General features: G+C 36.8%; 1 protein-coding gene across 1 annotated transcript in view; it reads left to right on the top strand.

Annotated features, from left to right (window-relative positions):
- CPLANE1 (ciliogenesis and planar polarity effector complex subunit 1) overlaps positions 1 to 15512 on the top strand; it is a 175812-nt gene that overhangs the window by 70569 nt on the left and 89731 nt on the right. Inside the window, exons 32-35 of the mRNA XM_064271392.1 lie at positions 626 to 703; positions 2168 to 2360; positions 7562 to 7855; positions 8044 to 8808. Of these exons, the coding sequence (XP_064127462.1) occupies positions 626 to 703; positions 2168 to 2360; positions 7562 to 7855; positions 8044 to 8808 (1330 nt within the window). The remainder of the gene's footprint in view (positions 1 to 625; positions 704 to 2167; positions 2361 to 7561; positions 7856 to 8043; positions 8809 to 15512) is intronic.

Below are 15512 nucleotides of genomic sequence, written 5' to 3'. Positions count from 1 at the left end.
TCTCTATATTCCCTCAAGGAGAATGGAAAGCAGTTTTCCTTTTTTTGTAGTTTGTACATGATTTCTTCATTCTTGGAATTTCATACTTTTTAGAATTTTTGAATTACCTTCGATAAGAGAGGCAACATAATTGGCTTTTCTAGTACACAAATTTTGTTCAGGTCTTCTGTGGATAATTAACAAAAAGGATATATTTAATGTCATGTAGATTTACAAGTAATGTAGATATTTCTGTCAGTAAAAACTGGTTTTCATAGTTTTGAATGTGACAGTGGGCTCTTTAGTGTTGCTGAACAAAGTGTCTGTTCTGTAAGTAAAATTTGAGATCCCAGCTAACTTCATGTCCGCTCATTTTAGATTCTGTTGTTTTCTGTTACTGATAAGTCAGTAGTGGTCCTTTAGTATGTTAAATGAGCATACTTATGTTAAGTCAAACAAGTTTTTGTTTGAATCTATTACTAATTGCTATGGAGACAAGTGTAAACAGATTATAATTATGAGCTAAGCATTACAGAGGATTACAAGATGTTTGAGAGTCTTAGATGGCTGAGAATTAGATCACTTGTACTTTAGATAATTTGAAGAATATCTTGCTTCCTAATTGCCTTTTGTTCTTTATTTATAGTATGATTGAAGACTTTTCAAGTTCAGAACATACCATTCCTCATTCATTCTGTGTAGACATAAGTTCAGAGATCTCTAGGTAAGAATATTTTCCTATTGTGTCATTTTGGAATAATTGTTTTTACAAATGAGTATGAAATGGTGACTACTGTACAATTTTGAAATAATTACTAAATTTTTTTTTACTAAAAACTATGAGAATAAAATGAAAGTAACATGAAGCATTGAAAGAGCAACATAGGTACACATTTCTGAGAACTTTAACCTAATTATTGAAAAATTTTCCTCTAAAACAGTTGTGTCTTAAATATATACAAGAGCTGTTCTGGAATAATCTTTTCTGAGAAAGAAGGAAATAGTGAATTTATTATTGGAAGGTGTCATTGTTGCTCATTTTCAGCCTCAAACAGATTTCTAATGGTGTGAATTCTTTTAATTCTCTCATAGAACAGATTCATCCACTTACGTGTTTTGACTTTCTTTTTCAGGGGCTGAACAGAGGTAAGGCAGCGTGAGTGTACAGTGTTTAGAAGTCTTGTTAAAATAGGAGGGTAATAACACAACTTTACTTCAGAAAAATTCTACACAATTAGTGTTGATCTCCTTAATACTTTTTGAAAGCAAAGCCCAATAAAGTTGTCTTAAATAGGCAGATCAATTGTAATGACTTTTTTTTTTTTTTTGTAGATTTGCTAAATAAAGTTTCATTATTGGGCACATTAAAAATGCTCTGAAAAAGCAAATATTTCTAAAAGGGAATGAGTGTAAACCCAAATAAATCTAAATGCAATTTAATATATTCCTTTATTTTTGGAAACATAATGATCAAGTCATTTGACTGTGATAATTGCTAGCCCCATTACTTAGCTTATGGAATTCGTTTGCTGCTATGTTCAAGGAGTCATCCCTACTATTGTTTAAAAAACGAACAAACAAAAACTTGGGTTGATCTTTAGTGTTTTTTTGAATAAGAATTTATTTTTCTTGTTAGGGTGTGTAAACTCTGTGGTTTGTTTGGAAATACTATTATTTTGCATTTAGTGATGATCAGTAGTACTTTGCTCTACCAATCCTAGAATTGAACATTTTTTTTTAACCCGTTCTTTCCCAACTCTATTCTGGGTCACTAATTTTAGTCAAAAAAACTTATTCCCACATCAAATTGTGCAGTCTATATAGTTAATCAGAATGACTGTACAGGCTTCCAGCACAGAGGCCTACAGGGACCAGACAAGTAAGCTAAATGTGTGAACTGTTCTGAGTGTTAACACCATAGAGAGGTGACTGCGGTTGTCTCGACAGTACACATCCCTTAATAAAGACATTCAGGTGAAGAATTGTGTTGACTGACAAATGTGTCCAGTGGCTGATGAAGCCTGTTCAGTAGAGAGATCAGCTCTAGGCTTTATTTCCTATAAACTACCAGAGTAACCTTTAAATTAGAAGAAAAAAGTGAGTTCAAAATATACAGATTATATACATCTAATTTGTTTTTTTTTGTTGTTGATTACTGTGTGTTTTTTATTTATATACTTTCACATAGTGCACAGGTTTCGGCATTTAAAGATAAACCTTCCTCAGTTCCACCTTTTGTATCAAATGGAGTCAGTGTTCCTTCACAAACACCTGTTTTATCACCTCGAAAGACTCAGAGAAATGAACCCAGGGCTCCATTACCAGATTCTTCGGATTCTGTTAGGCAGATGCTCCAAGATGAAATGTTTAAATTAGTTCAGGTGAGCCTATCTCTGTATAAACAAGTAAATCTATACATGATATATATAGCATTTTAAAATACCTAGAAGTAGACAACTGAAAATTAAATTGCTGGCATTTTTCTGCTTTGAGTACTCTTTACTTGTCATTTAAAAGCTAATTCTAGTGCTCACTGTCTTCTCACAATGAATTTTTTTAACTGAGACCTTTGGGATGCAGAGCTGCTCACAAAAGTGAGGTGGTGGTGGTGGGGTAATAAGACCAGGTCAGTGGGCTCCTGCTCAAAAGTATCCAAAGTTTATTTTTCTGATCCAGGTGGTCATATCGTATTTCTTCTCCTCAAATCAAATTCTGAGCTTAGTTTGAAACTGTCAACTGCATTTCAAAGGACTGTTCACTTTGACTTCCATCATCTTGTTCTTGCCTGCCTAGCTTTTTTGACCATCAATTTTTAATTTTTTCCCTTTTCTTTTTTATTCCTTAAACATTAATTTCCCGTAAAGCTAACCCTCTACCAATTTGCTGTACATTCACTACCCATCTTTTTTTTTTTTTTTTTAGTTTTACTGTGGTAAAATATATTCATATCCTTTATGTGATATAGTGTATTATTTTTTAAAATAATATTCTATTCTGTTTTCAGTGAAGGCTTATACAGCAGTGTAGGTTCCTATTCAACAGTTTCTACACAAATTGTTCAGTGGTATTAGCTACATTCTTCACAATGTGTGAACATTCTCTTTATTTCTGTTCTGGTTGTTCCATTTCCATTAACCTAATTTCCCTGCCCACTTTTGTTTTAAAGTAGTTGTTGACCATTTGGTCTCGTATAGGTAATTTGTTTTTAAAGGAGCACAGTAGTTATGGGCGATATTCCTTATTTTGTGAGCCACTGTTATTTAGTCACAAGGTGACCTCAGGATGTAGTTTCAGTTCAGGATTTGAAGAGTATCTCAGGACAGTGGTCTCAGGGAGACCCCCCAAGTCTGGTTTTTGTTTTTTTGAAATTTGAGGTTCTGTTCCACATTTTTCTCCTATTCAATCAGAGTCTGTCTACTGTGGCTCTAATTAGAACGTGTAATACACCATTTTTATATTGGTGACTTTTGGTACTAGTTTTCTCTTTGAACTTAAGGGCCCTGATGAGAATACTTCTTCACCATGTCCACTGTCACATGAAACTTACTGGAACTGGTTTTATTCTTATTTTTCCCACTCTCTTCTTTCCCTTTCCTATTTAGTAGGACCTCCTATTCTACCAACTTAATGTTTTATAAGGATTTCTCAAAGTGTGATCTATGGATTACCCAAGGACTTATTAAAATGCACCATTCTGTATTTTTATCAAGTTCGCCAAGCAGTTCTGATGCTTGTGAAAGATTAAGAATCACTGTCTTAGAGAGTTTTCTTTGCCTTTTTTCACTACCCATATCCAATGTTTTACTATGCCCTGATTTTTTTGCCTGGAATTGCTATTTCTAGTCAGTACAGGCACTTGGTTTTTCTGTAGCTATAGCCAGTCTTAGATTCTTAGCACTTCATACTTTTATTTTTAATCTTTATTGAGGAATAATTTACATAAAGTACAGTTCACGAATTTTAAGTGGACACTATGTTGATTTTTTTCTCCATTCTCATGTTCCCCTGTATCCTGGTAATTACCGATCTTCTTTTGTCTTGATGGGTTTACCTATTCCAGATACTTCAGGATTATAAAACAACATATGTTTTTTCAACAACATAAATGGCAACTATACACATGGGCCTTGCCAGGTGATATACACAGGCATCAAATTGACTACATCTGTGGAAAGAGATGACAGAGAAGCTCAGTATCAGTTAGAACAAGGTCGGTGGCTGAATGCAGAACAGACCATCAATTGCACAGTTGCAAATTCAAGTTGAAGCTGAAGAAAACGAAAAGAAGTCCACAAGAGCCAAAGTATGACCTTGAATACATCTTACCTAAATTTTCAGACCATTTCAAGAATAGATCTGACACATTGAACACTAATCACTAAAGACCAGTTGAGTTGTGGAATGACATCAAGGATATCATACATGAAGAAAACAAGAGGTCATTATATAGGAAAAAAAAAAAAAAAAAAGACAAAAGTGGATGTCAGAAGAGACTCTGAAACTTGCTCTTGAATGTAGATTAGCTAAAGTGAAAGGAACAAACGAAGTAAAAGAGCTGAACAGAAGGTTTCAAAAGGAGGCTGGAGAAGACAGAGTATTATAATGAAATGTGCAAAGACCTGGAGTTAGAAGACGAAAAGGGAAGAACACGTTTGATATTTTTCAAGCAGAAATAACTGAAGAAAAAATTCAATCCTCGAGTTGCAATACTGAAGGATTCCATAGGCAAATTATTGAATGACACAGGAAACATCAAAAGAAGATGGAAGGAATACACAGAGCCACTGTACCAAAAAGAATTAGTCAATATTCAACCATTTTGGGAGGTATCATATGATCAAGAACCAATGGTATCAAAGGGAGAAGTCCAAGCTGCACTGAAGGCATTGATAAAAAAACAAGGGTCCAGCAATTGAGAAAATACCAATTGAAATGATTTAACAAATGGATGCTATGATGGAAATGCTCACTTGCCTGTGCCAGGAAATTTGGAAGATAGCTTCCTAGCCAACTGACTGGAAGAGATCCATATTTGTGCCAATTCCAAAGAAAGATGATCCAGCAGGATGCAGAAATTATCAAACAGTACCATTAATATCACATGCAAGTAAAATTTTGCCAAAGATCATTCAAAAATGGTTGCAGCAGTATGTCGATAGAGAACTGCCAGAAATTCAAGCCGGATTCAGAAGAGGACATGGAATGAGGAATATCAATGCTGATGTCAGATGGATCTTGGCTGAAAGTAGAGAATACCAGAAAGATGTTTACCTATGTTTTATTGACTACGCAAAGGCATTTGACTCTGTGTATCATAACAAATTATAGATAACATTGGGAAGAATGGAAATTCCAGAACACTTAATTGTGCTCGTGCAGAACCTGTACATAGAATAAGAGGCAGTGGGTCCAGCAGAACAAGGGGACAGTGCATGGTTTAGAATGAGAAAACATGTGCGTCAGGGTTGTATCCTTTAATACTTATTAAATCTGTATGCTGTATAGTCCATGAAGCTGGACTATATGAAGAAGAATGGAGCATCAGGATTAGAGGAAGACTCATTAACAACCTGCAATGTGCAGATGACACAATCTTGCTTGCTAAAAGTGAAGAGGACTTGAAGATGATGATCTTACACCTTAACGTAAAACAAAAATCCTCACAACTGGACCAATCATGGTAAGCATAGGAAATATTGAAGTTGTCAAGGATTTCATTTTAGTTGTTCCACAATCATTGCTCATGGAAGCAGCAATCAAGAAATCAAACGACATATAGCAATGAGAAAATCTGCTGCAAAAAATCTCTTTAAAGTTAAAAATCAAAGGCCTTCATTTTGAGGTCTAAGGTGCTCCTGACCCAAGCCATGGTATTTTCAATTGCCTAACGTGCAAGCAGAAGCTGGACAATGAATAAGGAAGACTGAAGCAGAATTGATGCATTTGAATTATGATTTTGGTGAAGAGTATTGAATATATCATGGATGGCCAGAAGAATAAACAAATCTGTCTTGGAAGAAGTACAACCAGAAGGCTCCTTAGAACCAAGGATGGCAAGACTTTGTCGCACATATTTTGAACACGTTATCAGGAAAGACCAGACCCTGGAGAAGGATATCATGCTTGGTAAAGTAGAGAGGATCAGCGAAAAAGAAGACTACCGACAAGATGGATTGACACAGCGGCTGCAACAATGAGCTGAAACATAGCAACAATTGTGAAGATGGCGCAGGACCAGGCAGCGTTTTGTTCTTTTATACATGGGGTTGCTATGAGTTGGAACTGGCACACAGCACTTAAGAACAGCAACAAGGATCATACAGTATTTTCTTTTTTTGCATGTGTGTCTGGCTTATTTCACTTAGCATAATTTCAAGGTTCATCCACGTGGTGGCATGTCTTCTGTTGTCTTCTCCAAAACTTATTATATGTACATTTTCTAGGACATTCTTCTTCATACCTTGTTTTGATGTTATCATTCTCCTATTAAGTAAATTCAGGTAGAAATTTGTCTCCTATATGATGTCAATCTTGTTTTATAAAAATACAGAGAGTGGTAGAAAAATCAAAGTGTCAATACTAGTTGTCTGTAGCAATGGGATATGAATCTTTTTTTATACTGTTTTTTTTCTGTAATAAGCATGTATTTCCTTTATAATTTTTAGTCTGCAGTGTTTCCCTATTGGTTAGCTTTATAAAATGCATTTTCTTCTGTTGGTCTTTTCCTCTTTTCTACGCATATACACGCGAGTTGAGTGATTCTCAAAGTGTGGTCCCTGGACCAGTAGCATCAGCATCACTTATATGTTGGAAATACAAATTTTCAGGCTCCACGCCAGACCGATTAAATCAGAAACTCTGGGGATGGGACTCAGCAAACAGTGGCTTAACAAGTCCTCCAGGTGATTCTGAGGAATGCTGAAGTTTGAGAATTGTACTAATCTATCTTCTCAATGTCCTTGCTGTAAGTTTTCTTGGCTAGCCAGTGTGTATGCTAGTGGTTCCCAAGCTTTTCTGCATGTTGAAATCACCTGGACATCTTTAAAAACTATGGAACCTGGCTCGCATCCCCAGACGTTCTGATTTTATTGCTATGGGATGTGACCTATCTGTGGGATTTTTTAAAAGCTCCTTAGGCGATTCTAATGTGCAGTTAAGTTTTAGAGCCCCTGGTACTGCCTTTGCCTTTCGTGTAGCTAAGGGAAGTCCTTGCTCTTCACCTGTTTGCTACTTTCTGCTCTTTCCCTTCTTGAAAACCTGTTAAAAACATTCATTCTAGGAGTACCTTTTTGATTATCCTCACCTTCGTCCGTCAGATCACTCCTTTGGGATGTTTATGTTTACTGCTTTATAAATCAAATCTCCTTCCTTAGTTAGTGTTCATATTCTCAGTTTGAAACTCCTGAAGGCAGGAGGCTATTCTTTTTTTTTTTTGTTTTTAATTCTCTCCTACTGCTCAGCATTCATGATTCTGACAGTTACTGAGACAAAGGCATTACTCTTGTGGAATACTCACATGGCTGTTGCTTCCTTAGATTCTTTTCAATATATTTTAAGATTTTTAACTTTTGTTTTATTCTAGCTGCAACAGATCAACTTCATGAGCCTAATGCAGATAGTAGGGTCATCCTTTGCTAACCTCCCGAATATACATCAACTTATACAGCAGTCTCAGTCTGCACATTTGGTGGGAAGCCAAGTGTCAAACCCCATAAGAGGAAGTGGTGATGTCGAAGACACCAGTGGAAATCTTAAGGACAGGTTTTTCATTAAACCACAATCCACAGGAGAGGACACCAGAGAGTCTGTCAAGAACAGCCCACACTGCCATAAAGGAATTGCCCGATCTGATCCAAACAGCAATGGAAATTTACAGGTAATACATATAAAAATACCATCAAAGTTGTCCTAGAAGTTCAACTTGTTGAGTCTTTGTTATCTGAGTAAATAATTTTTTTTTAGTAGTTATTACATTATAACCCCCTCCCAAAGACACACTGAATATCATTTATAAAATAAGGAATTTCTAATAAACTTACGAGATATCTTTTATTTCTCTTCCAGAATGTACCACAAGAGAGTATTCCTTTATGTCGTATAGAAGGCCAACCCCAGAATACAGGACCAACTCCAACATCTCAAAGCTTACCACCCACTTCATTGCCTCCGGCCACTGCTGCAAATACTCACCTCCACCTTTTGTCCACATCTGCCATTCCGAAGATACCTAGACTTATCCCATCTGCAAAAACTTTTAGTCCTGGCGATGGTTTTCCTTTGCTTTATTTTCAGCCTAAGCATGAATTCAAGCCCCTTTCCTTACCTAGTGGGAGAGTTCCCCAAGTTCGCTTCAGGCCTGTGCCACAGCCAAGAGAGGCTTGGGGATTATCTGATTCCTTCCAGCCTCCTTTACCACAGAGAGAAGGGCATACTACAATTTCTCATTTGAATTTGAGCCAGTATGATACTGAAGCCATAAAAAAAGCAGTTGAGCAGAAGAAATGGGCAGAAACTGTAACTACAGAAATCCCTACGCATCTGAACATGGATCAGTATGTTGGACAAGAAAACTTGACGCCTCAACAGAACTCTTCAATATATATAAAACCAGAAAAACTATTTGAGGTTAAGCGAGGGCCCCTTGAGATATCTCCTCAGAATTCCTTTGGATTTCCATTATTGCACCTGCAATTTAAACCTCCTTATATGTTTTCATCTACCTCGAGAGCATCAGTTACTGTTCCCTCAAAGCCAGTCAGAATGGTAGCAGAAGAAAGAAAATACTCAAGTCTATCATTACTTCATTCATGTCTATCCCCCGAAAATACGGTAATGAATTTTTACAGGGTGATGCAAAAGCAGAGTCCTGCATTTTTTATACCATAGATAGTATATGTTTACTGAAAAGCCCATACACATTTCCTTTTTAAAAAGAATGCTTCTAATATAGGAAACAGTATAAAAATTGGCTTAATATTATAATTGGCTATTTTAAAAGTTTTGGGTTTTTGTTATACATCAATACCAGAATTTGCTAGCCTCTTTTATAGATATTCCTCTGCTCAAAGAAAAAATAAGATGTAAAATAAAACTGGGCATCCTTGGGTGATGCAAACAGTGAAGTCCTTGGCTGCTAATCCAAAGGACGGTAGCTCGAGTCCCCCTAGATGAGTTTCAGAAGACAGGCCTAGTGATCTACTTCCAAGAGATTAGCCATTGAAAACTCTATGGAGCACCGTTCTACTATGACACACATGGGGTTGCCATGAGTTGGAATCGATTTGATGGCAAATGGTTTGTTTTGGTTTAAAATAAAATTACCAAGTGTTTTCATAATGTGTGTGTGTGTGAGCATGCACATGCACATGCACACACATGTATAAAGGAGAATTTGACGTTCCTAGCAATTGTGATGTGACTGTCTTCAAATCTGTTAAGGTTAAAATTGTTAAACAGACGCAGGTCTACCCGTAGTTGTGCATGTAATAAAGTGGTAGCTTTTTAAAGTACTTAAAACACAAGGATTGAATTTTTATAAACCCACGCCATCCTCTGTAAAGGTGTAACCATGATTCGTGAAATTCAAATTGTTTAGGTTCTAATTTTGTAGGTGACTGTATGCTATCTTAGGGAGGTAACTGAGTAATTCATACTCTGGTATACTTTTAATATTTGAAGTGAGTACTGGGGGGAAAATGGTCATTCCTTAGAAAAGATATTTACCATGTGTCTTTTCTTCTGAACGTATTATGAATGGAAGAAGAAGGGAGTAAAGGAGTGGAAAAGTAGACAATTTGAGAAGGATTAAAAAAATTATTAGAATAGTATAGTGAACCCCGAGGCTACATCACCTAACTTCAGCGATACTGGCATATTGCTTATCTTTTTGATCTATAATCCTCACCCCTCTGCATCTTCCCCCTTCCAAATAATTTTAAATCAATTGTTGTATATTATTTCATTTGTAATTGTAAGAAGGAAGGTTTTTTGAACATTTTATTGTTTAGGTGAAATATAACAGGGCAGATGAGTTTCCCATTCACCAGTTTATACACAGCCTGTTTCTTGACATTGGTTGCAAACCCCTGAATATGTCACTCCTGAATGTCTCAGTACTCTACACCCTTCCTCACTGGGTTCCCTATATCCACTCGCCCAGCTTTCCTGCCCATACCATCCTTCTCAACTTTGCTTTTGGGCAAATGCTGCCCTCTAGTTCTTATAAAATTGATTGTTTTGAGGTATTCGTTTCTCAGTGGTGTTATTAGTCATTTTATAGACCTGATTATTGTGTGGCTATAATTTGATCTCTGGGAGTGATTTCAGTTCCAAGTTTGAAGGCTCTCTAAGCCATAGCCTCAGGGGTTCCACCCATCTCTATTGGACCAGTAAGCCTGTCTTATTTGTGAGTTTGAATTTTGTTCTATGTTTCTCTCCTACTCTGTCCCTGACGTACTTACTGTTGTGGTCCCAGTCAGAGTGATCGGTAGTTGTAGCCAGGCACCGTCTAGTTCTTCCTGTCTCAGGCTAGTGGAGGCCATGGTTCATGTGGTCCATTCGTCCTTCAGGCTAATTTTTTCCTTAAGTCTTTGGTTTTCTTTACTCTTCTTTGCTCTGGAGAGGAAGAGACCAATTGTTGTATCTTAGATGGCCACTCACAAGCTTCTAAGACCCCAGTTGCTACTCATCAATGTAGGATGTAGAACATTGTCTATATGGATTCTGATATGTCAGTTGACTTAGGTGTCCTCCGAGACTATGGTCCCCAACCCTCAGGCCTAGTATCTCAGTCCTGGGAGGTATATGTTTATGGCTAAGAAGTTTTCATGACTGTGTCCCCTGTGCCACTGTTGCAATTGGTATATTTGCAGGATGTACACATATATATGTAAAAAAAATATATATATATATGTTTTTTTTATGTACATAGATGTATTTCCATAACCCTCTCCCTCCTCTTCAGCTTACATATCTACCTGTGTATCCACTTGTACATTATTGTTTGTTTTTATAGGATTGTATATGTATTAGTATTTACCGTTGTTGCCTTTTACTGTTGTGTATCTTTCAGTGTCTTCCTTTACCTTGATTATGCTGTGCTGATTTCCTCCATGTTGTGTATTATCTCTCCTTTCACTAATGTTAATATGTGTCTCCTATCTAGTTAGTGGCTTTCCCTCCCCCCGCCCATTCCTAAGTTTGTTTCTGTCTGTATGAAAACTTTTTCTTGACTTTTTATGATAGTGGTCTCAAACATTACTTGTCATTTCACTCAGCATATTGTCTTCCAGGTTCATCCATGCTGTAAGATGTTTTGTGGATTTGACATTATTCTTTAACATTGCATAGTATTCCATTGTGTGTATATACCACAGTTTATCCATTCATCCATTGATGAGCACTTAGAGTGTTTCCATCTTTTTGCTATTGTAAATAATGCTGTAATGAACCTGGGTGTGCATATGTCTATTCATGTGGTGGCTCTTACTTCTCTAGGATATATACCTAGGATTGGGATTGCTGGATCATATGGTGTTTCTATTGGTAGCTTTTGGAGGAAGTGCCATATCGTATTCCATAGTGGTTGTACCATATTGCGTTCCCATCCAGCAGTGTCTGAGAGTTCCAGTCTCTCCACAGCCTGTCCAACATTTGTTGTTTTGTTTCTTTGATCAGTGCCATTATTACTGGCTTGATGTGGTATCTCATTATTGTTTTGATTTCATCTCTGTAATGGCTCATGATCCTGAGCATCTCTTCATGTATTTGTTGGTTGCCTGGATGTTTTCTTTGATGAAGTGTCTGTTCATGTTCTTTGCCCATTTTTTAATTGGGTTGTTCGTCTTTTTGTTGTTGAGATGTTGGAGTTTTTTAAATAAATTTTGGAGATTAGAGCCTTGTCAGATATATCGTAGCCAAAAATTTTGTTCCAGTCTATGGGTTCTCTTTTTACCTTTTTGGAACAGTCTTTTGATGAGCGTAAGTATTTGATTTTCAGGAGGTCCCAATTGTCTAATTTGTCTTCTGCTGTTTGTGCTTTTTTTTTAGTTATATTTGGTAGTGTTTATGCCTTAAATTAGGGCTTCTAGATTTTCCTCTATTTTTTCTTTTATGATATAGTTTTAGGTTTTACATTTAGGTCTTTAGTCCATCCTGAGTTAGTTTTTGTGTATGGTGTGAGGTATGAATCCTGTTTAATTTTTCTGCAAATGAATATCCAGTTTTGCCAGCACCATTTGTTAAAGAGACTATCTCTTTCCCATTTAATGGATTTCAACCCTTTGTTTAAGATTAACTGTCCCTAGGTGGATGGATTTACTTCTGAGTTCTCAATTCTGTTCCATTGGTGTATGTGTCTGTTGTCATACCAATACCAGGCTGTTTTGGCTACCATGGCTATATAGTAGGTTCTGAGATCTGGGAGTGTGAAGCCTCCTACTTTGTTCTTCTTCAGTAGTTCTTTACTTATCTGGTGCCTCTTTCTTGTCTGTATAAAGTTGGTGATTAGTTTTTCCTTTTTGTTAAAGAATGTTGTTGGAATTTGGTTTGGGGTTACATTATACCTGTAGATTGTTTTTGGTAGTATTGTCATCTTCACATTGTCTTCTTATCCATGAGTGTGGCATGTTTTTCCATTTATGCAGGTCTTTTAGTTTCTTGCTGTAGTGTTTTGTAGTTTTCTTTGTGTAAGTCTTTTACATTCCTTAGTTAGGTTTATTCCCAAGTATTTTTGGAGTTCTCTTGGTTAGTGTAGAGGAATCTGACTGATTTTTGTATGTTAATCTCATACCCTGCCACCTTGCTAAATCCTTCTATTAGTTCCAGTAGCTTTCTTGTAGTCTCTGGAATTTTCTATGTATAGGATCATGTCATCTGCAAACAGGAATAGTTTTACTTCTTCCTTACCGATTTGGATGCCTTTTATTTTCCTATTTTGCCTTGTTGCTCTAGCTAGGACTTCCAGTACAATATTGAATAAGAGTGGTGATAAAGGGCGTACTTGACTAGTACCTGTTCTCAAGGGGAAAGCTTTCAGTCTCTCTCCATTGAGAATAATTTTGGCTGTTGGTTTTGTATATATGGCCTTACTTATGTTGAGAAATTTCCCTTCTTTTCCCATTTTGCTGAGAGTTTTTATCAAGAGTGTGTGTTGGACTTTATCAAATGCCTTTTCTGCATCAATAAAGATGATCATGTGATTCTTTTATTTATGTGGTGAATTACACTGATCGATTTTCTAATGTTGAACCATCCCTGCATACCTAATAGGAATCTCATTTCATTGTGGTATGTTATTTTTTTTTTATATGCTGTTGAATTCTGGTGGCTAAAATTTTGTTGAGAATTTTTGCATCTATATTCATGAGGGATATTGGTCTATAATTTTCTTTTTTAGTGGTGTCTTTGCCTGGCTTTGGTATCAGGGTTATGCTGGTTTCATAGAATGAATTCAAGAGTATTCCTTTCTTTTCTATGTCCTGAAGTATTTTGAGTAGGATTGGTGTCAACTCTTCTCTGAATGTTTGGTAGAATTCTCCAGTGAAGCTGCCTGGGCCGGGGCCTTTTTTTTTTTTTTAAGTTGTACTTTGGAAGCCCTGGTGGCATAGTGGTTAAGAGCTATGGCTGCTAACTGAAAGGTCAGCAGCTCAAATCTCCCAGGCACTCCTTGGAAACCCTATGGGGCAGTTCTACTCTGTCCTAGAGGGTTCCTATGACTCGGAATTGACTTGGTAGCAATGGGTTTGGTTTTTTTGATTTTCAGTGAAGTTTTGGGGTTTTTTGTTGTTGGGACTCTTTTTTATGATCTCTTCAATTTCTTTTTTTGTTATGAGTTTTTTTTTAAGCATTCTACTTCAGTTTGTGTTAGTTTAAGTAGGTAGTGTTTCTAGAAATTTATTCATTTCTTCTAGGTTTCCAAATTTGTTGGAGTACAGTTTTTGATACTATTCTGTTATGAGCCTTTTTATCTTAGTTGGTTTCATTGTAATGTCACCCATCTCATGTGTTATTTTGGTTATTTGCATCTTCTCATTCTTTTCCTTTGTCATTTGGCCAGTGGTTGGTCTATTTTATTGATCCTCTCAAAGAACCAAATTCTAGTCTTGTTGATTCTTTTTTATTGATTTTCTGTTTTCTATTTCATTTATTTCTCCTCTAATCTTTGTTATTTCCTTTTTTTGGTGACTTTTTTTTTTTTTAAACTAAAACCTTTTTTATTGTGCTTTAAGTGAAAGTTTACAAATCAAGTCAGCCTCTCATACAAAAGTTTTTATACACCTTGCTATATAATCCTAGTTGCTCTGCCCCTAATGAGACAGTGCACTGCTTCTCTCCGCCATATATTTCTGTGTCCATTCAGCCAGCTTCTGTCCACCTCTGCCTTCTCATCCCCCCTCCAGACAGGACCTGCCCACATAGTCTCATTTGTCTTCTTTTTTTTTTTTTTTCAGTTTTTATTGAGCTTTAAGTGAACGTTTACAAATCAAGTCAGTCTGTCACATATAAGCTTATATATACCTTACTCCATACTCCCACTTAATCTCCCCCTAATGAGTCAGCCTTTCCAGTCTCTCCTTTCGTGACAATTTTGCCAGTTTCTAACCCTCTCTACCCTCCTATCTCCCCTCCAGACAGGAGATGCCAACACAGTCTCAAGTGTCCACCTGATAGCTCACTCTTCATCATCATCTCTCTCCAACCCATTGTCCAGTCCCTTCCATGTCTGATGAGTTGTCTTCGGGAATGGTTCCTGTCCTGAGCCAACAGAAGGTTTGGGGACCATGACCGCCAGGATTCCTCTAGTCTTGGCCAGACCATTAAGTCTGGTCTTTTTATGAGAATTTGGGGTCTGCATCCCACTGATCTCCTGCTCCCTCAGGGGTTTTCTGTTGTGCTCCCTGTCAGGGCAGTCATCGGTTGTGGCCGGGCACCATCTAGTTCTTCTGGTCTCAGGATGATGTAAGTCTCTGGTTCATGTGGCCCTTTCTCGTGACTTCTTTTACTGCTCTTTTTATATTTGTTCAAGTTGTAGGATTTAAATATTGATTTTTGCCCTTTTATGTGTGTTTATTACTATAGATTGACCTCTGAGCACTGCTTTTGCTGTGTCTCAAAGGTTTTGGTATGTTGTTTTCATTCTAAGGAATTTTTTATTTACTTTTTGATTTTTTCTATTACCCAATGGTTTTTCAGCAAGGCGTTATTCAGTTTCCACGTGTTTCTTCCTCCCACCCCATCCCCCACTCCGTTTTTCCTGTTATTGATTTCAGGATTTTCTTATTATGGATAGTTTTTATAGCATTGTGGTCTGAGGAGATGTTTGTATTATTTTGATGTTTTTGAATTTATTGAGGCTTGCATTGTGGCCTAAAATATGGTCTGTTCTGGAGAATGATCCATGTATGTTGGAGAAGAATGTGTACTGTGCTGTTGATGGGTAGAATGTTCAGTATATATCTTTGAGGTCAAGTTGTTTGTGTTATTTAGATCCTCTGTATCTTTGTTTAGTTTCTTTCTATTCTGTCCTTCATTGA

Source organism: Loxodonta africana, chromosome 2 (assembly GCF_030014295.1).
Source record: "Loxodonta africana isolate mLoxAfr1 chromosome 2, mLoxAfr1.hap2, whole genome shotgun sequence".
Lineage (NCBI taxonomy): Eukaryota > Metazoa > Chordata > Mammalia > Proboscidea > Elephantidae > Loxodonta > Loxodonta africana.
The sequence above is the reverse complement of the archived record's forward strand: the minus strand, read 5'-3'. Positions and strand labels throughout refer to the sequence as shown.